General features: G+C 52.5%; 1 protein-coding gene across 5 annotated transcripts in view; it reads right to left on the reverse strand.

Moving 5' to 3' along the window:
• Positions 1–24,284, reverse strand: part of Synpo (synaptopodin) — a 34,709-nt gene extending 10,425 nt beyond the window's left edge. The window contains exon 1 of one of the 5 annotated variants that reach the window (XR_001229112.1): positions 3,920–4,111. Coding sequence is in view for 1 of the 5 variants with exons in the window: in XM_005356150.2 (XP_005356207.2) it covers positions 23,644–24,025 (382 nt within the window). In the remaining 4 variants the exon portion in view is untranslated. Of the gene's footprint in view, positions 1–3,919; positions 4,112–4,183; positions 4,214–18,029; positions 18,047–23,643 lie in introns of those variants that run through there. The other 4 variants (XM_005356150.2, XM_026783497.1, XM_026783496.1 and 1 more) reach the window with 4 other exon arrangements.
• Positions 24,285–24,678: the final 394 nt, after the last annotated feature.

Genomic DNA, 24,678 nt, shown 5'->3' on the forward strand with positions numbered 1-24,678 from the left:
CTGACAGATGTGCGCCCACACAGCTACAGGTGGCAAAGACGATGTTCAAGGTCCTTCTGGGGGAAGAGGCAGTGGGAAATGGCAAAGACAGAGGTCACAGGTTGGACCCCTATTAAGCGAGGTCATCGTTTCTCTTTCTGTCCACAGTGCCCAGCTGGCATGCACTTGGTACTCAACACTGTTGAACAATGAATAAACCAAGCTGCCTGGACAGCTGAGTCACAGGCAGCTGGGGGGATCAGCCTAGGACCTGGGTCATAGCTTACCCGGTGGCTGAGAAAACTCCTTCCCGACTGTGGGAAGCTAATTAGCTCTTGAGGAATCTGACCCTGCCCTCTCTCCTAACGCATCCTAATTAGCCCTGGCCCTGACAGGCTGATGGGTCTCCAGGGACAGTCTTTCTAGGCATCTTGCCATCCTGGCTTGGAGTTCATGGACTCTTGAGAGGTGGAAGGGCCTAGATAGAGGAGACAGGTAATTCACCACTATCCCATTTTATAGACGGGGAAACTGAGATCCAGAGAGTATCCCAGGGCAAAGACCCCCTCCCTGCTATGCTGGAGTTAGCGGAGAAGTCCAAGGAGGCCAGGTCCAATTCATGCTTCATGGCTTTCTGGTTCCATCCTCCTGTCCATTCACCACACCTGTAGCTCCGCCATCATGCCACAATGACAGCACAGAGCCTGCCCCCGCTGTGGTATTCCTCTTCCTCCCCAGTTACCCACTCTGTAAAACATGAAGGGTTTAGCCAGACCATTCCCCTGGGACAGCCGAAGATGAGGTTTCCACACACGGGGACATCTTAAGGGATGTGTGGACCATCCAGTGTCTGCTTCCTCTGCTCTGTTTGGAAACAGGTCCCCTGGCCCAAAGCCAAGTCCTTTGGCTGGGCTATCCCTATGATCTTGGCAAGCTCTTACCTCCTCCCAGAGTCAGGGGCTCCTTTGCTGAGAAGCATTTGGGGACCACCCACAAGAACAAGGGGTCTGTCATCATCAAGTCCAGGGCAAAGACGGCTCATACTACCCCAGGAAGAGCTGGCCACTGTGACCCCACTTGGCTCGTGGGGACAGACAGTATCTGATCTTTTTCCAGCAAAGCACATTTGTTGCATAGACCAGGGTCCTGAAGGACACACGTCAGGAGACTCTGGAGTTACGGAGAAGCACCACAGAGTCTCAGCAACTCAGAGGTGGCTGTCACACAGCACAGTTCTCCATACAACCCTTGTATCCCTAAAGCTATACCCTTGTGTGTGCAAAACGTGTTTATATACTCAGTTGACATGGGCTCATGACTCCGTGGTGTGCCTCCCACTGATACAGGCCTCTCAACCATAAATGCCTTCAATGGCTTTCACATTTGGGCGTGTTTCTGTGCACCACCACTACCACCAGCACCAGCACCACCACCGCCACCACCACTACTACCACCAGCACCACCACCACACCACACAACCACCACCACCATCACCACACCATACCATCATCATCACCACCACCATTACCATCACCACACCAGTGTACAGCTTTACTTCGCGGCCTGATAGACCCTGCAGAGATTCACAGATGCGAACACATCCCACATGACTCAGGATAAAGAACCCACCAATGTTGCTTACGACACACAGCAGTTGCAGCGAACACTGATTAGGCACACACTACATGTACGGCTGGATTCCCACAGCAACCCTATAAGACACAAACTGCTATTGTGTGCTTTGTGTTGATGAGAAAACCCAAAGACCAGACTAGTGAGGTGAGCTGTCCAACATTACAGAGCTACCTTTATGGGCCCTTGTCACTGTGGAGCACCATGTCCTAGCTGCAGAATCCTACGGTGGAAAGCAGATAGACAGTGATCCGGTGTTTGAACATCAAGGCCGCTCCGTGTCCCTGAACATTGCCGCTCCCTTCTTCCTTTGCTGCTTCAGGACCAGGCCTGTGTCCCCCACAACCCTCCCCAGTCCCGTCTTCCAACATCAGTGTGAAAGGTCCTTGGAGAGAAGCTAGCTTGGGGGGCTCAGGAAAAGAAAGGATCACAAAGAGTGGGTGACTCAGGAGGCTGCTGACTTCCAGCCAGGCTCATCAGAGCTTGGCCTGCCCTGAATGGCCCTCCCCTCCTGTGAGTTTGGAGCTGCCCCTAAGCTCTGAGAGAAATGACAGAAGGGGCCAGAGGGGAATGAGCCCCCCTCCTAGCGGAGCTCTGCCCCCAAGGCCAGCCACAGTGACACAAAAAAGGAATTTGATGGGAGGTTTGGGGCCAACCCAGCCAACAAGCCTGGAAAGTTTTCGTCACTCTGCACAAACATGGGATGGGGTAGGGCAGGATTTGACCAACCAAAGGAACCCTGGAGTTCCTTGTTATAAGCTACATACCAACTAAAGTCACCCAGAGCAATGTCATCCCTGGCAATGGCAAACTTGTGTAAGATTTTGCTTCTTGCTTTTAGAGAGATCAGAGGTAAACCCCAGTCACAGAGACAGGCAGCCCCTACTGTAGCTGTGGCACAGGCCATGATACCCTTTCTTCTAGCCTAGGTCTCTGAAGGCCTATATAGATCTCTGGACAGCAGCCCTGAATACAGCCAGGCCTTCAAGTAGAAGAAGGCTGGAGGGTAAAGGAAGAGAGGAGCTACCTGGAGTCAGGTGAGACGGGGTAGAGCCAGAGAAAGGCTCAAAGGCAGAGCATTGCCTTAGGGAGGTGGGGATGCCATGACACAGGCCTCGCATGACCTACGTCAGTGCTCCACGCTCATTGCTGTGTTCATCTGTAAGGCAGCCACCCCAAAAGATAACACTGTTGCCACTCCCATTGTGTAGGTGACAGCCAGGCTCAGAGGTGCCCACCCAGCGGTGTCAAACAACTTTAAGTGGAAGGGCTGCGATTCAGAATCAGGAAGTCTGACTGGCTCTCTAGCTCAGAGCTTCAGTGGGAAGGGCATTAAGGAAGCTTCAAGGTTCCTGGAGGAGTCTGCAGATCCCCGTCTCCCCAGCCTATCAGTACCCCTCAGCTGCTTCCGATCACTGCTCCCTTTCAGAAGAAGCCGATGAACTTACTCTCACTAAGATAGAAATGAATGATAGGCTATGAAACGTGCTGGAGTAGGAAAGTCATAAGGCTAAGAGTCAGTAAACTCCTAGCTCGGCTTCTGCTCTAGCAGGAACAAGCCTCTCCCCAGCCCCTGGTCTTTATCACCTCCTGTAGGCAGCCCCCCAAATCTGCCTATCACTTTGCCTGTCTGAACCAAAGGAAGGGATTTGGGGCAGGGGAAGAAAGGCCAGAGCAGAAGGTCAGGGCACTGAGAATTCAAGGAAATGTTTCTCCACACGACTGCCGTCAAGGGGAGTGTCCAGGCAAGGCCAGTGGGTAGGATGGGAGCCAGAGGTGGGAAGAGAGGTTGGCGTGAGGCAGCCCATTGTAGCAGCCTGGGAGCCTTGGCAACAGGACGGGTAAACAGGCTGGATAAACTGCCCCCCCGGGGGGGGCAAGAAGGACCCAATGTCCCAGCCACAATACAACCTCTGGCTTGACTGGGGCAGGAAGATGAGGAGGTCTGAGTAATAACCTAGCCCCTTTGCCAGCCCAGCCTCACATCCTCCCCGCACAGAGGGAAGTGACACAGACCCCGAAGGATGCATCCATGGCAGAAGCATGGGGAATGCCTTCTGACAGTGGATACAGACCAGACCGACACATCTCCCTCTGGAACGACCCACACTTGGGAGAGGAGGGCTGCCAGCTAAGGGGACAGGAGTGGAGATCCCTAGGGCCAGCTCTAGCCTTGCTACTAACAGGCTGGCAGAAGTCCCCATCTGCCTCCTGGCACTGGGAGGAAAAACAGGCCAGGCAGGGGATGCCACATGCCCTGAGTCACGTCCCAACCCCAAAGGCCCCTCTGAGTGCTCAGCTTACTCACTCTGACTGGGTCCTCCCTGCAGCCCAGCTTCCCCAGGATGCTCTGCCGCTGGCCTCTGCTCCCAAAGCCTCTAGGACAGGCAGCCAAGCTTCTGGCTGATACAGAGAAGAAAAATCCCACCTTGACAGTACCCGGAGGAGCTAGATATGACTTCTCTCCTCCACAGAAGATGACTCAGCCCAGCTCTTTATCAGGAAAACGATTCTGCAACCGCCTTTTAAATGGCCTCTCCACCCCCAGTCTCTCCCCCGCCAATCAACCTACCCCACGCAGCCAGCTTCACCAGATTCGCTTGTCCTCCCTCCCAGCCCCATGCTTCTCTCCTGCTCAGAACCCCAAGCCATGGCAGAGCCAGAAGGGTCCTCTCATCCCGTCATTCAGGGGTCCTTGACAGCAAAGCTTGCTTGAGAGAACAAGTACTCTCTTTTTTCTGTGTCCTTGGCAATGGCTGAGGGCACAGTGGCTCCCAGTTCCCACCCCTGCCCTTGAGTCCCTGCCTGGAAACAGGGTCACAAACCTCTCCACTTGAAGCCTTCCACTTTCTGCCTTTGCTACGTGCCCCACATCCCCAGCCTCTCACCCAATTTGAATGCGATTGGCCCCTTCCAAAAGCCTCCCCTGCCTGTCCGTGTTTTAAACTAGTCATCACTAGTGGAGAAGTCTCACTTCAGGGAGAGCTAACGCTGTCTGCCCGGAACTATGACAGGGCCTTGCTTCACTCTCAACACATCAGCCCGGAGGCTAGCACTGACCTCACCTCTACCTCAGAGAAGACAGGCCTTGCAGAAGTGCTTGGAACAAGTTACATGGCTAGCGGGAGCAGCGGATCACTCAGGGTGTCCCTCCCAGTGCTTGTTTCACGGCATCCAGGGTCTGGGTCTTCTGTCCCCCACAGACTGAAGGAGCCTGAGGGCAGGGCACACATGCTCCACCCCTGCATCCCGCCCTGCCCACATTCTCACTGAGGGTGACAACTGCCACTTTTTGCCGATTGAGCTCCAGATGCCGCAAACAATGGCTCAAGTCTTCCTTCCAGTCCTCCCAGCAGTTCACAAAGGATGGCTTCTGGTGGCCAGTTTCGAAATGAGGAGGAAGGGGTATTGAAGACTAGCTAACCCATCCCAGGTCTCAGGGTTGGCAAGGGACCAGAGCAGGCTACATGCTGAGCAGCAAAGCTGATTCCCAAGCCTGCACTGCTTCCCCCAGCCAAGCTCCACCTGCAAAGAGTACTCACATACACCCCGGAATCAGCTGCTGTTTCATCCAGGAAGCACTGTTCAGTCCTCCCTAACTTCCAAGCTCAGTAGCGTTCTCTGCTCAACCAGGCCCAGTGGTCTCACAGCTGGGGGCACAGGACTCACAGGATGCAGCAGGCATCAGATGTGGGCTCTTCCAGAACTCCTGGTCATCCCCCACCCTCTCGGTCAAAAGGGCATCAGACAGGCACAGATAGAAGAGTGAAGACAGACTCAGCTCTGCTGGCAGCTATCCCTGCAGGTAAAAAACACTGCTGGCTGACCCGGGCTTGCTGGGAGGTCCCAGCAGGACCTGGCTGCCATAGCATCCCTCTTGCCTGTTCTATCGGCTAAATCACTAATGTATAACGGGTGGGTTTCAGAATATTAGAAATGGTAGCCAGAGGGCTGGGGACACAGATCAGTATGGAGCACTTGTCCGGCTTGCACAAAGGCCATGTAGTCATTCCCTAGCCTTATGTGAAAGAGTCACAAGCCTTAATCTCAGCATCAGAGGTAGAGGCAGGAGGATAACATGTTCAGTGTTTGGCCATACAACAAGTCTGAGGCCTGCTGGGCTACATAAGACTCTGTCTAAAACAAAACAACAACAAAACCCCAGCCAGCCTGGTGGCACAAGCCTGTGATCCCAGCACTGGGGAGGCAGAAGCGGCCAGATCTCTATGAGTTTCAGGTCGGTCAAGGCTACAAAGTAAGCCCTTGTGTTAAAAAATTGACCAATTATTAGGAAGCAACAACATCAATAACAAACAGAAATCAGGGGCTGGAGAGGTGTCTCAGAGGTCCACAGCTTACTGATCGTGGCTCACAATCATCAATAGCTCTAATTTCAGAAGCTCCAAAACTCTGTCCAAACCTCCCTGGGCACTGTACAGATATGGTGCACAAGCATACATGCAGGCAAAGCACCTACACGTATAAAATCCAAATTTATACATTTTAAAACAGAAACAAAACAGGGCAGGCATGGTAGCATGCACCTTTAATCCTCCCCTATGGATGCTAAGAAAGTCACATCTCCCAGGCTAGCCAGGGTGACACAGCTGAGACCCTATCTGACAGGGAAAAAAGAAATACAAAACCCAAAATGGTAAGCAGAGACAGGCAAGTTCAGGCCTCGGGTGACAAGAACCTACAAGAGAAGCAAGGCTGGCCTGCAGGCTATGAGGTCTCTTGGAAGAGTCAGGAGCACAAGACAGACCAGATGCTTAACCCTGGAGACACAAAGGTCCAGAGACACAAACGGCGGCGAGCCAGCATGGGAAAGAGAACTTCCTTCATGCGCTCGTCAGGGCCTGCTGCACTCTGGGCACCACACAAAGCTGAGGCCTTTCCCCTTTAGCATCTCTAAGCGCCTCAGCCCAGGCAGAACTATGGGTAGCGGGACTCGGCCAGTGTGGACCCAAGAATCAGCATCCCCACAAGCCAAGGTTTCTGTGTCTTCACACCTGCTCCATCACTCAGCCCTGGAGTCAAATTCCAGATTCATCTGGATTCTAGACTGGAGAGTGATTCTTAGTGGGTGAGGGGAGCCTGAAAAAAGAACAGCAAGCCTGTGGGTGGAATGGGAGATGAAACCCCAAGTCTCTGTGTCAAACCCAAGAAGATTCCATGGAGTGCCAGGAGAACACAGAGCCTGGGAGAGCGAGCAATCGGGATAGAGCAAGCCAAAGGCTCCCTGGGAGAGGACAGCATTTGCCTTCGGTTTTTGTAAGACACGATGAGGGGATGCTCCAAGCAACAGGGACAGTTTTCAGAGACTATAAGACTAAAGGCAGTCTGGCCCCATCCACCCCCACGCCCCAAAGCAAAATGGAGAGAAGAAGACTTTGACGAAGCAAAATGACAGCAGGCTTGCCTGGAGTCCAGTGTGCATGCAGTGAGCCAGGTATCATTTCACCGGAGCCCAGGAACTTGGAGGTTCTGCCCTGGGCTACATGCACTGTGGGCTCGGCCTTGAGCCTCTGGGTGGTTATATAACGCACACAGCACAGTCCCACAGTCAGCCAGGACCCTCTGCCTCCTCCACTCTGCCATCTGTCTCTCTGCCGCTTCCTTCATATAGAAGAGGCTGCTGTGCAGCCGAAAAAAAAAAAATAAATGAAGGCCAGCCCTGTGGTAAATTCCCCCACATTCCTTCCCCTCAGAAAAATAAATAACCCTGGAGAAAAAAAACACAGAAGGAATGATAATGACGGCACAGGCACACTGGCACTCAGGCTGCTCGCCGGGGTAGACAGCATGGGAACCCAGCGCTGCCTCGTGCCTTTCCTGGGATGCGGCCTGCTGCTGCCTCTCGCAATGGGTACGAGGGCAAACTTGAACTCAGAATTGCTCATAGCTACTGGACATAGTGGAGTCCCTGTGGTGTGGCAGCCACCAGTAGTCACCTCAGCAAACCTGTCAGGGGCTAAGTGCCCTTGTTCCTCAAGTAGCCACCCACCCACCACATCCTGTTCTGGGTCTTCCTCCTCCTTTATGTAGAAACATTCTTTCACTATTTTGCTTTATCCTCGTGAGCTGTAAGTATTCTCACCTCCATCCTAAAGACAAAGAAACTGAGGCTCTGAAGGGTTTGAGGATTCCCTACAGCATTAGGCTAGAGTCAACCGTGGATCTCCAGCACCTGCCTACACTCCCATCCTGTCAGCTGGCGCCTCCCCCAGCTAACCCGCCCCTCCACGTATGACTGTGCAACAGGTCGCCCATCACCCACCCTGAGTAAATTGCTGAGTTTGAGTCTCCACTCGACTTCCTCCTCGATAAACCAAGGATAAGCAGCTGAGAATGGGTGGCGCACGCCTCCAATCCCAGCACTCAGGAGGCCGAGGCAGGTGGATCTCTGGGAACTAGATGCCAACCAGGGCTACATAGTGAGACCCTGTCTCCGTAAATAAATGGATAAATCGCAAGGACAGTCTCCTTCATAGTCACTGCTCAGCAAGGAGATGCAGAGGTTGTGATATGGCTTACAGCACTGATCACTTCTGCAGGGCTTAGCTCCAGCCTTTGCCACCTCTGCAGAGCCTTGCAAGGCTGGGCCTCATGGTCTCTCACCCCCTCTGCCACTCTTCCCAGACAGCCTCTGCTGTCTATAACCAAGCCCAACTCCATCTCATTCCCACTGCCCAGGGGGACCCCCAGAGGCAACCTCTAATCAAAATGCTATAGCAGAAAAGAACAGTTCACCTGCCAGGCCCAGCAGGGCCATGCCCCACGTCCAAGATCCCAGCAGGGAAGGAGCAGACTATGTAAGCTCTGGCTGGTGGTCATGCACCCAAGAGGGCCCAAGGACTCCGGGAAACTAGAAGATGCTGGCCCTACACATCTACTCAATGCCACTCATCGATTTCCAGGCCTGAATGTCCCCTGGACCCAACAGCAATCCTGCCAGAGAGGCCAAATGAGTCAACCCTTCCTTCCCAAAGGCGGGTCAGGACATTTGATTCCCATGTCTGTCCTGTTGTATTGGGGGGGCCTTGAGCTAATTCCTAAACCTCTTTAGACCTAGTTCACTCATCTCCTCAAAGGGTGAGGGGTGCACTGGGACCACAGAAGGTGCCTCCCAACCAAGGGTTTTGGGGGGGAAGGGTACTCTGGTCCTTAATTTCTTAATAGCTATGTAAATTTCAAATGTGTCCCAGAAAACAAACTCCAAGCCAGTGGCCTCCGGTGTATCTTAGGGAGAGGATAACTGGACAACTTAAAGAAAATAGGTAGTACACACTCCTGAGTTCAACCAATATTTATTGCACAAACTGAGGGTCGGACACTGTTCATGGCCAGAAAGAGAAATAGCACAAAAATATGTGAATTTTAATAAGGGGGCAAGATAATAAATATCCATGTGAGTCTGAGCCCGGGGAGAGCGACTTACAAAGTTAACTATGGCAACCAAGGTCATCTTCCTAGAGAAAGCGCTTCTGAGTGAGGCCGTGAGGTGGGGGTGAGACACGGGTGTGTGGGAAGAACAAGTGGCTTGGCAGAGGGACAGCCTGTGCTACCCCCCACACGATCAGGGAAACGTGTCTATTTTCTTCTCTCTGGGATCTCTTTCTCTTTCCTTAGTGCTGGACAGACTCCAGCGGGTGGCAACACCTCTGCCTTTGCACACGGGCTCCCACGCAGAGGCTCTGCCCTCTTCAGATCCGCATGACACACAATAGAGGCATGCACGCACCAAACAGAGTGGGCAGGACAGACACACGAGCACCTGCAGGCATACAGAAGTACACCGTGCTCATGCAATGGTATGCTTTGAAATCCATGACTCTGCACCTCAGTCACAGCCTCTCTCTTCAGGGACGCATTAAAATCTACCACATGGTGCTGGAGTGTCCCAGGAGACCACACTGTTCCAGAGAATGCCCCTCTTTCCACCCCTACAACAACTAAGCCCTGTGAAGTACCTGCGTGGCACTGAGCGTGTCGGCAGCCACCGTCAGTATCCTCATTTGTCACCCCAGATGCCCCAGCATCTTTCCTGTGCAGTGAGCAGGGCAGCTGAGGAGCAGGGAAAGAAGACCAGCCCCAGCCTGAGGCCTCAGCAAGCTCCATTCTCTCTTGGGCCCAGGTCAGAATGTGCAGGTGGCCCACATGCCAATTCCTGGGCTCCAGTCTAGACCTATGGGTCCACCTGAGGGACTCTGGTATACAGCCAGGTGAGAGACTCGCTGGACCATAAGAGTACATCAACCCATAAGTTACGTTTGTAGCTAGCAAACACAGATAGTGCCTAGACTGTGGTCTGGCCTATAACATGACTCCTTAATGTTAACCAGAAACACATTTAATAACATTAACCATGTAAAAAGAATTATTATGTGGGATGGGTATGAGCACTGTTTATTGACACATACCTGTACATAGTGCTGGGCATGAAAATGCCACGATGAAACCTACGTATTTTGTATGCAAAATAGAAAACTTAATGAATAGGATAGCGAACATAAACCATCCTTTAGTTACTCACAGCACTTTGGTGGTTTCCATAGCTCTTTTCATTGATCAGAAATACAGGCAGAGCAGGGACTGTCACGTCATTCTACAGACTAGGAACTGAAGCAGAGGCTGGGGTGTAGTGGCACCTGCTTGTACCCACAGAATTTAGAAAACAGAGGTTAGGACTGCCATAAACGCGAAGCCAGCCAGGACTACATAGCAAGACCCTGTCTCAAAAAAGTTTTAAAAAGTTAGAGGTGGGGAGAGGACCCAGAGAAGGCCATTCTACCTCCTAGGACTTCACAGCATGCAGCCTATGGCTTCCAGTCAGAGGCTCTGCCACCTCAGGCCTGATCCACTAATCCCTATAATTTGGTTTTAGCCATAGGGTCACTGGCTTTTATTCCAGGTTCATGAAAGTTCTGACACACGTGACTACCCCAGCAACTCAAGGTTTCCCATCAATGAGACAACCTCAACCAGTTAATATTCCAGCATGGTAGTGTCTCTCTCGCTGGGCCATGCACAGCCCAAAGCCCTTGCACTGTGTGGCAGCATTTGATCTAGAACAAACATTTTGCCCTAACTAACCCGATCATGAGCTCTGATGACCATTAGCCTCCCATCTGCTGAGCCTCTTGTAACAGTCTCCAAATTCCTACCTTGTTGGGTGGTTGCAAGAGTTGGTCACACACATGCAAAGTACCCATCAACAGGCTTGTGGCTCTTGCCCCGGTCATGGTGGTGTGTGTGGTCTCTGACTAACACACTAACTTTTAGAAGCAGAGAGTCTTCCTTCCCTTGCCAGAGTACATACACACTGCATACGTATAACTGCATACGTGTCTTTTGTATTTCAGATCGGCCTTAAACTTGCTGTGTAGCAGAGGATAACTTTGAACTCCTGATCCTCCTACATCTACTTCCCAAGTGCTAGGATTATAGATGTGCACCACCATGCCCAGGCTTATGTGGTGGGGAGGACTGAACCCAGGGCTTCAGGCATGTGTGTTTGGCCAGCACTTTACCCACTGAGCCACACGCCAGGTTCATTACCATTGTTTTCCACGCTGCACATACCAGCGTGAGGTTCACAGGCTAAGCAGGGTGACAGGCCAGTTGACCAAGCCTTTGCCTCTGTAGCAGCATGCAACCTCGCTCAACTAGAGTAATTATCTGGGAATAGGATCTTCTAGACAGTCGTGGTCAATTCTCTACTCAGATGCTTCCTGGGGCCTCTGTGACCTTCGCCAAACATGTCCCTCCTTGGTGTGGGCTCCCTAAAACTGTTTTCCAAGTTTGAGGCACTGAAAAACTGCTTTTGTCTCTACCTGGAGCCAAGCACCTTCTCACCTCAGGGCTATATAGTAGATGTACTTGTCATAACAGTGACAAAGGCCATGCTGGAAAGGCCATGTCCTGGGAGCCCTGAGTGTAATCCTGTTGACGAAGAGGCATGAATAATGTACCAGTATGTTCTCTCCTCTCCACCCTGACCTGCTAAGAATAGTACCAGCTACCCTTTCAGGGATCCCAAAGAGAAGATGGCAGGACACCAAATGGGAACAGGCAGGAAAAATGTCACAGGGCTGTGGCCTGCTAACTGCCCTCGCTGCTAGCATTTCCAGACTCTCAAGACAGGGAACCCCAGAGAATTAAGGGTGCTTAAAGGCCAGTGAGCAAGTTCTTAAGGAGTAAAAAAGAGACCTGGGAATATTATATGTAGAATCTTGGAGACAGGGGAAGCATCTACTCTTTCCCAGTCTGAAGATGGCAGGTCTGGAGCAGTCCTCATGCTCCGAAGCACAGGGGGGTGACGCAGGGCACCTGTTAGACCGCATGCTGCAAAACCGGGGTACGGGGGAGAGCTGCAAGGGGCAAGGCACAAGAACCCGCATTTCCAGCGATGCTGACACTGCAGCCACGTGCCCCGCTCTGAGAGCAGAGGAAAAATAAACCTAATCTCTAGGGCACCAATTGGTAAACTGAGTCCCAAGAAAAGGGCTTCAGCAGAGCACCAACAACTGAACCACCACTCCGGGGCTTTAGCTTCAGGAGACTCTGAGCTGCCTGCCCAAGGACCTGCTCTGATCTAGGGCTGCTGGACCATCACACCCCGCTCAGGGCAGTCCATTCAGATACAAGCACAGTGATCCAGGCAGAGAGGGGGTGGGGTGGGGTGGGGTGGCTCCAGATGCTCCGTGAGCAACGGGGTGAAGTAGCTGAGTGTGGAGCCCACTGACAGCACCTAATCACAAGAAAGAGGACGCAGGCAGTCTTTGGCATAGCTTCAGGAGACTTTTTCCCAGCGTCCCCCTCAAATCCTTTTGGGGCTCCATTGCTGGATGACTATCTCTACTGCTCCATGATGTATCTTTGTTTGGGATGCCTCATCCTTTTAGCCCTCCAGCCTCACTGGCCTGCCTTCAATGGCTCCTCGGATGTGCCGCGCCTTTTCTCACCTCAGAGCCTTAGCCCCGCTATTTTCAGAGCCTTCAGCTCTTCCTGCCCTTGTCTATCTATCAGCTGTGACTTTCTGACCATGTTTTTCCTTCTTTGGGAGTGCTTGCAGGTGGTGAGATGCTCTGCCCCTGGGAGTGACATTCTCCCCATCACGTCCTCAGACTGTTCTTCGAACTCATCAGATTCCATTACTGTTTGTTTTAATATCGGTCTGCTCCACCCTAACAGGGCAGGGACATTGGCTGTGTGACCTCCCATGCCTACACTACCATTGGGGTCGGATAAACATCTGTTGACCAGGAGAAAAGAAGAGAGGAGTGAACTCTTCACACCCTTACAGCAAAGCCTTCACCTCCCTGGCACTGTGCAATCTCATTCAACTAGAGAAGCTGCTAAAACAAAAAAACAAACAAACAAACAAACAAAAACAGTATTGTCAAGATGACTGGGGGGGAGACCTCGGCCCTATGGCCCTGCGCATTCTGAGGTGTGGTGGCTTTTACAGGCCATGACACCCCTCCAGCTTTTCCTGAGAGAAGGAACCGGGTAAGACTTCAAAGCTGCAAAGAAAGAACTTTCACTCATCCGATTCTTCCATCATTGCATAATGCCCAGAGAGGGACAGGGTCTCATGTGAGGCCACACAACCAGTACATGGTGACACCAGACTTCCTTGGCACAGCTAGAAGTCAACAGCTGAGCCTCGGGCCCACCCAGGCTCAATGAGAGCACCATCTGACTGGATGCTAAGAGGAGTGCTGGAGGGAGAGAGAGAGGAGAAGAGCCGGGGCTGGGCACATGTGGATTCAGGCCCAGAGCCAGGGGAGGTGGATGGGGCTCTCAGCGGGAGGCCTGAGAAGAGCCCAGCAGCTGGATCCCTGGAAGCCAACCATCCAGAGGCTGGGTGGTGGCACGTCTGGCCCTTGTGCACATGACAGTCTATTTTTTCATCAGTACCCTCCCCACCCTCTCAAAGGGCCCTGTGTCCTAGCTCTCCATGGCGTCCCAAAGCCCTAAGTAGCCCAGAAGACAATACAGGAGGCCAAGGATGAAGCGGTTCCAACTGGGTGGTGACCTCAGTTTCCCTATCTGTACAGAGCTGGGGCAGGCCGGACTGCACGGGTTGTTACAGCTCAGGCATTGACATCCTTGCAAGCTCTTCAGCATTAACCGCACTCACTCTGGCAGGGCTACCCCTCCCCATTGTACCCACAGTGCACGTTTAATCATCCTTTACCTACCCACGAGGAAGAAGGGCAGGAAAGGAAGGAGAAGGAACTGGCTCATAGGCCAATGTCAGAGGCTTGGGCCCCAAAGCCCAGGAGACTCCTCTTGCCAGGGCCTGAGGGTCTGAGATAATGAAAATCAGAAGACACACTGTGTGATCTGGAGAAGGTGGGTTGGCCTCTCTGGACTATGTCATGCAGTAGTAAAGCTGGAGGTCTTTGGGGTCTGTTTTTGGTGCTCACTGAACTGGCCACTCTATGCCTCAGGTTCCATTCATAAAACAGTGAGGCTGGTTGAAACTGAGCTCTTGAAACACAGTAACAAAAAAAAAATTCATAAACTGCTTTTTTATTTATGAAGCATGCTCATTCCAAGAGATCTTTTTCTAGACTAGACACAAGGGTCTCATGTCAGCCCACCATGTCCAACCACGGTTTCATCTAACTGTTTCTTTCTTACTACAAGTCAATGCTTTGGGGTTCTACAAAGTAAGTTCCCTCCCATCCTTTCAGCTTATTCCTTACAGCTGAAGCCTAAAGGAAGCAAAGGGCTGCTCAAGACCACTAGCCTGTGAGCTACCCCTGACGCTCAGTCCTATGCATTGTGCTGGTTCATCCTGCTACCTCCAAAACACCCTGGCCAAACACCAAGAAGAAATTTACATGGAGATACAGGAGCCTTGGGAGACAGGCCACCTGCTCAAGGGCTTGCTACTTTAATGGCGATCAAAACATGGAGCTACTATTAATAAGTAGTAGCTCATTTTTTCAGCATTCGCCATCTACTGATTCCATTTTCATAACACGACAAGGCCTAGTATTGTCTCTGTTTTATAGATGAGGAAACAGGAGTCCAGAGGGGTTACATAATGTGCTTACAAACTCTCAGGCAGGCAGGAATGAAACCCCAAAGTTTGACCACAAGATTCAGGTGCCAGCCATTCGGGAAGCAGGTGACACAGAGATAGACGGTGGCACCCAGGGAGGTGGAGGGCAGGGCAGGGCAGGACAGGACAGGGCAGGGCAGGGTCAGCACAGACCTACAGTGGGCTGCCTAACTGAATGGAAAAGATGAACCCAGGGGGATGGAATGTAGGCAGCAGCCAGTCGGTGAAGAGTTCATTCCAGAAAAAGGGCTTTGGGTAAGCCTCTGGAATTACAAGGCCTGGGAGCTGTGTCATGTCGACTCCTCCTCCAGTCACACGGAGTAACAACTGAGCCCCAGTGTCTGGGGAGAGTTCACAAAAGGCGCTATACACACACTGGCCTAACTCAAAGAGCCTCCCCAGAAGCAGATCAGCCCTCCTCCCTCTGGCCAGATCTCAAGACCAACTCCTATGGCCTGCATTTTAAAGCCCAGGAGGCCAGGAGTGGGGTGGGGGCAGGCACAACCTGCAGCCAACACCCACCACCTGCACCCAGCTCTGAGGGGGAATACTCACCATCCTCTGCAGTATCCTCCCAGACCCAGACCAGTACCTTCAAAGACTCTGGGGCCCGTTCTGGACATGCTTCCTCCAAGAAGCCCTGACTACCCTTCAAATACCATTCAGACCCCCATGCCACAGTAACTTCCAAAAGGAGCCTCTTGCTTGCTCTCCATCTCAACGGAGGCTTCTTTCCACGCTATAATCCCCCTTCCGTCACCTTGTGAAATTACCTTGTTGATTTGCCCATTCCCTTTTTATTGTCTTATTCTCTCAATTAAAATAAAAGCATCTGTGTTGAGATGGTACATCAGATAAAGGTGCTTGTCACCAAGCCTGATGATCTGAGTACAGTCCCTGGGACCCACATGGTACCAACACATACCATGTATATTTGCACACACACATACATGATGTGTCCCCCCACACACATACAAGTAAATAAATTTAATTTTAAAATTTAGGCAACGCTTCTAGCTTCTAGCCGGGCAAGACAGCACAGTGCCAGTCTGAGCTATATAGTTGGGAACAGTATAGTTCCCAACTAGCATGAGCTATATAGTGAGACTCTGTCTCAAAAAACAAACAAAAAAGGCCCAACCATATGTGTGCGTGCACATATGTACACTGTATATATACATATGTATGTGCAAATACATATGTTTGTGCAGATACAAATGTATAGCAAGCTCCCTGAGTGCAGAATTGGTTTTCTACTCCAGCCTAGTTCCTATGTGCCCTTCCCAGCCTCATTGCTAGCCAGGGCTACTGAGGTCTCAGGAAGGCAAGGGATTTAACTAAGGTTACTTGGCAAGGCAGCAGGTAGCAGAGGTCAGCCTAGCACTATAGCTGGGGCACTCAACCTGGCTCCTATCCTCTCCCGGCTTGCTGGCCTCTGCTGGCCTGTTTTAACCCTGCTTCCTCATCACAATGGGGCAGAGCTGGAAAGTCTTTGACAACAGTGCCCACTCTACTTCTTCAAGCCCATGGCATCCTGATCTGGGCAGCCCTGACTGCTTCCCCTCAGTCCCTCCCTTCCTGGCATCAACTACTCCGATGAGCTCATGTCTGGAAGCCTAGGAGCTGCCCTGAAGGAAAAGGTGCCTCCCAGGCCAGGCCCCTGAGCTGGAGGTGTGTTTAGCCGTGTGGGAAGGCAGCCTTAGTAGTAGGGCACGTGCGGAGTGTGAACTTCCCACCCAGCAGGCCTCTGGGAACCAGCCCTGAAGACTGTAGAGAAGGGGGCAGAGAAAGACATCCTGTGTTTCTTCCCTTCCACCAGATGCCCGAAGGCACTGTGCCCCTCCCATTTATTATTAAAGTGTCACCCCCCCCCCAGCTCTGCAGCCTTCCTGCAGAAGTATCTGAACAAACTCTTCCCTTCCCCGGACTCAGTCTCCCCTACTCAGAAGATGGAGATGAGCTAAGGCGTCCATTAAAGGGAGCCCATAGGCTAACTTCATTGTGATGAGGTGGGGGGCAAAACTTGCTAGCCAGAAACCAGGCACAACCAAAGAAAACCATCCACCTTACCTGCCAGACAGTGTAGAGGGTCAACAGCAGGCCAGGGAGGGAAAGAGTTAAAGGCCTTATTTTTTTTTTTTTCCCTGTACAAATACTGACTCAGTCCTAACTTAGTTTAAAGGGTGCAAGAGATAGGGTGTGGCTTGCAAAGAGAGGACAGGCTAAAAATTGGAGCCCGCAAGCCTTGGTGGCCCAGTAGCAAATATTTGCTGTTAGTTCTTCCAGCATCAAACTTAATGATGCTACAACTATCCAAAAGCAGGTCAACTCCAGACAGGGATTTTGGCCTCCCGCGGGGGGGGGAGGGGGGCAGAGTCATCAGTCTCCCCACCCCCATGGCCAGGAGGCCAGGTCTGGGTCAGTGACAGGGCAGGGTGGCTACAGGCAAGGCACCCCACTGTAGCCTTTCCTCATGACGGGCATCACATTTCATCCCCCTCTTGCCAAAGCAGCAAGGGTGGGACATCCTGACTGTGCCTAGGGCCACCGTGGTACTTGGATTTGTAACGCAGTTGCCCCCTCAGGGCCCACCCACCTACCTCTCTGAGATCTGGAGAAGGGAGGGATACACCAAGGTCCTACAACCTACAACAAGGCTGTTCACTGCAGGGCCACCTGCCACTTAGGACCGGTGGGAGTGGGGACATGCCACCTGCGGCTTCTCACTCAGCTGTTACTCAGCTTCTAAAAAACCCAGATGGGATGGAACACAGGGGTCCTTATCTTCACCTAGATTTAGGACCAGAACTTGGGGTTGAGGGAGAACGTGGAGACTTTTCCCCTAGATTCCTCCTCAGAGGTCTTTCCAAGGCCCTAGGCGGGAGCTTCCCCCTCCCCTCTTTCCACAGCACAGTGTCAGAAAAGAGCCAGCCCTTTCAGATAATTAAGCGAAAGGGGGAATAGTAAATCAGTGCGGTGAGGATGGCTCAGGAGTCCCTAGGGGCACTTTATAAAGGTCTTGATTTCCCCAGGTGGGATTGGGCCCTGGCGGTCCCAGCTGTGTAGCGGTGTGGTTACCCTGCGCACCAGCACTACTGCAGCTCCCTCTGCCCAGCCACTCGGCCCGCGGGAAATGGAGGTGTCTGCCGGCACAGTTGGTTCTGCTGCCCCCGCAGGCGCCCACGTCGGTTCACCCACAGGCTCCTGGGTCTTGCAACCGAATTTCCCAGAGCGGCCAGGGTCTCAGAGCTAGGGCTGGTGCCTATGTCTGAGCCTGGGGGCTGCATGCCCCCCACATCGACAGGCTTGCGGAAAGGAACACACAGCTGAAACTCACACAGCCTGGGAAGATAGCGCCCCGGGACAGGGCGTCCTCTGGTTTCTGAGCTGCTGGAGAGCCCTGAGATCTCTCCAGCCTGCACTGCACAGATGGGGAAACTGAGGCTCTGTAGAAGCAACTTGGCAAAGCTCCCCCTGAGTGCAGGGACTGGAGACCAGATGTGCCACCTCCTCCGGGGAGGAACGAGTAGCTGCGCAGGTGGCAAGGGCGAGACTCACTGGGCGCCTCGCCAACCCCAAGCCCCCCCACTCACCTCCAGCAGCAGTACACGGTCCCTGAGCTCCCGGGCGCCGCCGCTTTGGCTCACCTGGCTACGTCCAAGCGTGAGCCCCGCCCCGAGATCCCTGCACCCCGCCCAGCGGTGGCGCCCGCTCAGCGCCAGAAGCAAGGTCCTAGCCGCTGGAGGCTGAAGGGGACCGGAGCGGGAGCCGCGGGCGCTGGGCGGGCGCCGCTATCCTGCTGTGCGCTCCCCTGGGCCCTAGCGCCGCCCCTCCCGAGCCCCGCCCAGCCCCCGGGGTGCAACACCCCCATCCCCTGTGGCCGACCTCATCTCCAGGAGCTCCGGCTCTTTCCTCTCTACCTCACTATTCATCTCACTTTCCGCTTCCCCTGCCCCTCTGTTTCCTCATCTTACTGGCATCTCTAGGTCTGCAGTTCTGCCCTTACATTTTTTCTCACTCGGTTTTTCCATGCGCCGCCATCTCTTTGCCACTTTCTCTTTCCCTCCCCCTACTACCCTCCTTTAAAATCTGTCTTTGAGATTCTGTCCCTTCAAGTGATAACCATGACACCCCCACCCGACTTGTCTCAACCCAGAAACTAGAGTAACTCTCTTCCTCAGTAGGGTTGTTCCTGAGGCGGGTTGTCGCCAGCCCGTTGTTCCCCCCCCCCCCCCCGACTTAATTAGCTATCAGCAATAAGGGCAGAGATGCCGTGTGGCTTTGATTCCTTAACTTTTGCAGAACACGGTTTAGGCTGAGCTCAGCAGAGGCCATGGCAACTGTCGCTCTGCTTCACTGGGAACAGCACACACACAGCTGTTGAAAGTCCAGAGACTCACATTCCAGTGCAGATCCCGTGGGGAGCCACTGGTGGGCTTGGTTAACAAGCACCTCTGTATCCCCAGCAAGTCTGAAGGAAGACCACACTGGTTGAACACTCTTTCAACCAGAGTGGCTCTAGTGTCACTTGTCCCCAAGAACAGTGTTTAGGTTTCTGATAAAGGAACTTAGAAATATACTGATGTACACTCATCCCAACCAAGGTCCTCTAAAACACAGACCCAACGATGTTCAGGTCTAAGATTGTCCGTGTCCCCAGTGGGTATGATCTGAGTGCAGGAGGTCGTGTGACTGAGGAGATAAATCCATTCTGGCCCCTTCCATCCCTGTCTGGCTTTGTGGGCTTCAGGGCATTCCCAGATCTGTGGTCACTTTTGCCTGTTGTGTCGGGTGGGGGACAAGATACTACCCTAGCGAGGGCACCAAGCAAGAGATTGCTTTCTTCTAGTGCATGCACTGGGGAGGTGACTACACCCCAGCCTGTGGAAATCCAGGAAACAGAGTGTGTGGGTGAGAGGAAGAGAGAGAGGCTAGGATTACTGTGTGGGTGGCTGCGAGAGAGAAAGAGATGGGAAAAAGAAAGGAGAAGAGAAAGTGATTCTGCCTGCATGTGGGTGTTTGATGGTGGATGTGCAAGAGTGGCCGAGCCTGGAGGACAGGCTGTGACTGAGAAAGGGATATGGTTTAACCCTTGTCTACAGGAAACTGTTCTTGTGTGACAACACAGACCTGTGTCTGCATGACCTGCAGCGGGATGGGAGTCATACAAACAAACCTGAGACACTTGTCCACATGTACCGTGTGATATGAGGGGTTGTTGGGGGGGGCATGCCAGTGTCTGCCCATTGCACATATATGTGCAGAGTTTGATGGCATTCACACATGTATAAACTTAAAAGGTCATACATAGGCGAATGTTTGTGGAGAATGTGGTATGTATACACTGTGGTGTACACGTGTGTTTATGGATGTATGTGGTATGTAAGTTTGATCGAACAGCACAGGAAGGTATAAGTGAACCTGTATGCAGTACTCTTCAATGTCCTTATTAAAGTCACCAGGGTGTGGGGTTCCCTTCCCAGCCTCCTGTGTCGTCTGCTCTTTCCCAGAAGCCCAAGGGACAGGGGCTTTGACCAAGGCTCCTTGACCTTGACCTGACTCTGTCAGCTCTCTGCCTAATAAAATAGATGTTTCTCTGCTTGATCAAGATGGGTGTGGCCAGGGCAGACTCGCTTTGCCTTCTAGACCCATACCCCCATTCTCCTCCCCATCTGAGGCTCCAGGTAGTATCTATTAGAGTGGCAAAGACCCAGAATCCTCTAGGTCGCCCTCCCCAACAAACGGCCACTTGCAAAGGAGAAGCTGGGTCGGCAGTGGCTCCCAGGTCTCCCTGTTACATCTGAAGAAGAGGAATGCCACTTGGCTGGGTCGCCCACCCACTCTCAGAGCCTGAACAACCATTTTCCAGCCCCAGGTGGGTGGAAGAACACAGCCTGCTTCCTTGTCTCCATGGAAACAAAGCAGCAGAAAGAGGATTTAGAAGCATGGGTCCAAGACCTCACAGGGTTCAAATCTCAACTTCTCCACCTACAGGCCGTCGGACTGCAATGTGGCAATTCTCTTAAGTTCTGTGAGCCTAGTTTCCTCACCTGTAAAACAAAGATAAGAAAAGAACAGAACTGGATGTGGAAGACACACTTTGTCGCCCCAACAGGGGAGAGGCAGCAGTTCAAGGTCAGCACAAGTTCCTTGGCAAATTTCAGGACAGCGAGGTTACTTAGCAAGACTGCTTCAAAATAAAAAGAAAAGAAGAGGGAGAGGAGGAGGAAGAAGAAGAAGAGGAGACAGCAGTGGCAAATCTGAATTCCGTAAGGCTATTAAGGGGGGTGCAGTGAAGTAATCTATATAAAACATTCAACACGGAGCCTAGCATCTGAAAAGAGAAGCCTGGGGTTGCAGCCTTTGGTTTTGCTACCAATTTACTGGGTGACTTTGTACACTTGTCGTTTTTGGTTTCTCTCCTACTGTAGCCATTGACACCCAGACTTGATCCCCTGTCAGTTACAGTCGACTGAGACCGTGTGGAGAGATGGCTACAGAGGAGAGCGCTTTGGTGGACCATCTAGTACTTGGCAGAAGCCTGGTCGCTTCCCTATATCAGACTTCTCTAGGCCACTGGTGACACAGAACCTGAACGTGAGGCTGCAGCCCCTTCTTGCTTGCCAAAGGCCTTGCTCTGCCCAGCTCAGCTGGTACCACTGATCCCAAATAAAGGTCTGCAAGGTGCCCCAGGCAGAAGATGAATGGCTTGGACTTCAGTCTGCCAGGCAGCACTCCAGAAAGTCAGGTTTAATAGCGGAAGGATGGGTGTGATTGTCTGAAGATGCTTATGATCCACTCTGTAATGAGAGGAAGCTTGGAGAGGAAGCCCTAAGCTGCTAATAACCTGGCAGCTTCCCAGGCTTCTTCCCTCAGACTCTCCAGGCAGAGGGAAGGGACCTGCCACTCCCCATCCCCAGGGAGTAGGAAGACCACTGAGACTTGATCCAAGACCACCCAGATTTCCACTTCTTAGCCAGACCCAGCTTCCTTTGAGAAGTCTTACCTCTCCCTCCTTTCTCTCCTCCTGAGGCCACTCCTGCCCCCTTTGTCCCTGGAATGCTCAGAACAACTGGATGGACCATAAAGAGACAAATGAATTAGGCTGTTCCTGAAAAGGATGCACCAAGTCTCAGGGCTGACAATGGCTGTGCATCTTGGACAGATGACTTGAATTTCTGAATCTCCATTGTCTCACCTGCCCTTCTTTGGAAAGCTACAGTAAGACAGAGAGTGAGATCCCACCTAATGACCCATAGCCTGCGAGATGCCAACAAGGTCATTAAAAGTGATCTTCTCTCCTCTCCATCCCACCCGTACCATTCCAGGGCATCTGCAGAAAGCACGATTTCAGAACAGAATCATAGCTAATAGCCCAAGGCCCTTAGCCATACAACCATGGCTGAGCATGCTCGTCACATCCTGGGCAAGTCACTTATACAGCTGAGCCGCCATCTTTCATCCACGTAATGGGCTCTGCTGCGAGACCGCAGGAAGCCATACACAGAAGCTGTTAGCACAGCAGCCTCTGCACAGCGCTCGCCCAACGGCAGTTATGCTGTTCAGCCAGTAATGACCGCTTCCATTTCACTTTACACACCTACCCAGAGCATTGTAAATTTTCCAAAACATAGCTACAGCTAAAATCATGGCACCCTTTCAACAGCTCCTGTTTTAATTCTATTTTCACAGATGGAAAAAAAAAATAATGAGCTCACCAAAGGGACTTGCTAGGGCTTGACTACTGAGCACTGGGCTGATGGTACCCGTCACCATCACCCCTGCCTCCTGACCCAGCTGTGGCCCAGGAAAGGGGAGGGAACAAGTGACAATGGTCCTCAGGTTCATTCATACTCAGGCTGACTCTGAGGTCCTCCTCCCTGTTTAGAGGCTCTGCTGGCCCCTCACTGCTCCTGCCCAGCTCTCTGTATAACCCATGCCTGGGCAGAGACTGTGACCAAATGAGATGATCAGAGCCTGGAGAGAATTATTGCCGAGAGCAGAGTGGGTGAGCAGGCTGGTGAAGTGCCAGCTCTGACGTCAGCAACGCCTGCAGAGAAATGAAGTGCTCCTTCGCTCTCTTGACGCACAAGCCCTCCCAGGACTGTCCCACACACACTCTGCACCCTAGGGACCTGCTGGCAGCAGCTCTCCTGCCTGGGCAGATGGTGGCTCAGCTCACGGCCAACCCCACCCGCAGTGTGAACCCACTACGGCGTTTCCATTAGCACTGGCCAGCAGTGGAGGCGATTTGAAGCAGATTCCCTTGCCTATCCTGTCTGCTCTGCACACTCCAGCTCTCACAGCTCCCCCTCCCCGCCCGGGAGAAAATGATCCTACTCTCTCCACAAGCTGTCACTGACGCTTGTTACAATCCAGGTGACAAGGCTTCTGCCTTTGTCATTCATCTCTGACAGATGGAGAACTGGGGTCTGAGAAAGGACCTTTTTTTTTTTTTTTTGCCTAGTTCAGCCAGCAATATGCTGAGGGACCCGGAGGCACACTCTCCTACTTTTGAGTCTCAGTTTCCCCACTGAGGTCATCTTACACGGAAGGCTTCAGTCTCTACCCTGCCAGCACCTGGGAGGCAATGGCCTCTCTGTCAGGGTGTTTGTCTAGAGCTGCCACTGAGCTCGGAGGTTTAATGAAGGGTCTTTCCCTGGGGCCAGTTGCTTGGGACTTCACAGCCACTTGCTACGATGGTTAAAGGGCAGGGGTGAGTGAGATTTTTGTCAACCAAGTGAAAGATGGACTTCCTATTGGTGCCTTCTCCTTGACAAAGAGCTGGAACTACCCATACTGCCCAGGTGCCCCCTCCCACAGCTGGAGATCCGGACAGCTGGAAGACTTGTGATCATTGTCAAACAGCCTAGGAAAACATGCTTTAAAAGTCCCTGATTAAGAGCCTGTGGGGTTCTCTATGACCCTAGGGAGAAGGGATATAAGCTTACCTGGTTTCTGGACCACCCTGGACCCAGGGCTGGTGCTGTCACCGACTGTCATCACTTTCCGGGCCTGTACCACATCCCAGTCGTGGCTGGTCCTGTCACCGTGCTGGAAACCACCTCGTGCCTCCCTGGAACAGCTGGATGGCTGGATTACGTCTGAGGCTCTGGATAGCCGTGGCTTGCCATGGCTGGCTCTGTGTCTGCTGGCCACATCTTCTTCCAGGTCCACAAGCCTCACCTCTCCCTGCTGGCCATCTTCACTGCTGCTCTCCTCAGCTTCCAGAGCCAGGCACCTGTAGCTCCCATCCGGGATCTGGAAGGTGCAAGGGGCAGGCCTCCCCTCGCTGGGTCCAAGGGTTGGGGGTGGGAAGTGAGGGCCCAGCATTATGGCCCTCTCCTTGGTAGTACAAAGCAGCAGCTCCCTGGAGCAGGGTAGGTGGCCGTGTGAGTACTGCTCCTCACTCCTCTCGAGGCCGCCTTGGGTTCTCTGCAGAGTCACTTTCTGCTGCTGCTGCTGCACAGGGCTGGAGTGAGGTCCAGGTGAGGGATGAGGCAAGTCCTGTCTGGGCTGGGGGAAGATGGGGTCCTCCAACACTTCCTTCCCTCCTGAGCTCTGCTATGTAGGGCCCTTCAGAGCGATCTATCTGTATAGGAAGAGACGATACCACACATCAGAGAGCTACTGGGTGTTCTGAATGGAATCCCTGAGACCTGTCCACTCCTGGGTACCTGGAGAGCTGGGTGGGATCTGGGGTACAATTCCCACTCCTCCACAGGAAAGTGTTCCCGGAGGTTCAACCTTGTAGTGTGCCAATCCTTAGGCTACCTGACATTTATTTACTTAATGTTTCCCTTCAATCCACTTTAAATAACATAATTTCTATTACTTGAGAATTATCTTGAGCAATAATTGCAGGAAAACCACAAGCATGCAGTGCCAAGTCATTCTCTTCCCTGTGCATGTTAAATAAATATCTCGTTATTTTAAAGCACTTGTGAGCACCATGTAAAAAGAATGCTTTCACATCCCACCAAAGG

This window comes from Microtus ochrogaster, chromosome 18, assembly GCF_000317375.1.
Source record: "Microtus ochrogaster isolate Prairie Vole_2 chromosome 18, MicOch1.0, whole genome shotgun sequence".
NCBI classification, from domain to species: domain Eukaryota; kingdom Metazoa; phylum Chordata; class Mammalia; order Rodentia; family Cricetidae; genus Microtus; species Microtus ochrogaster.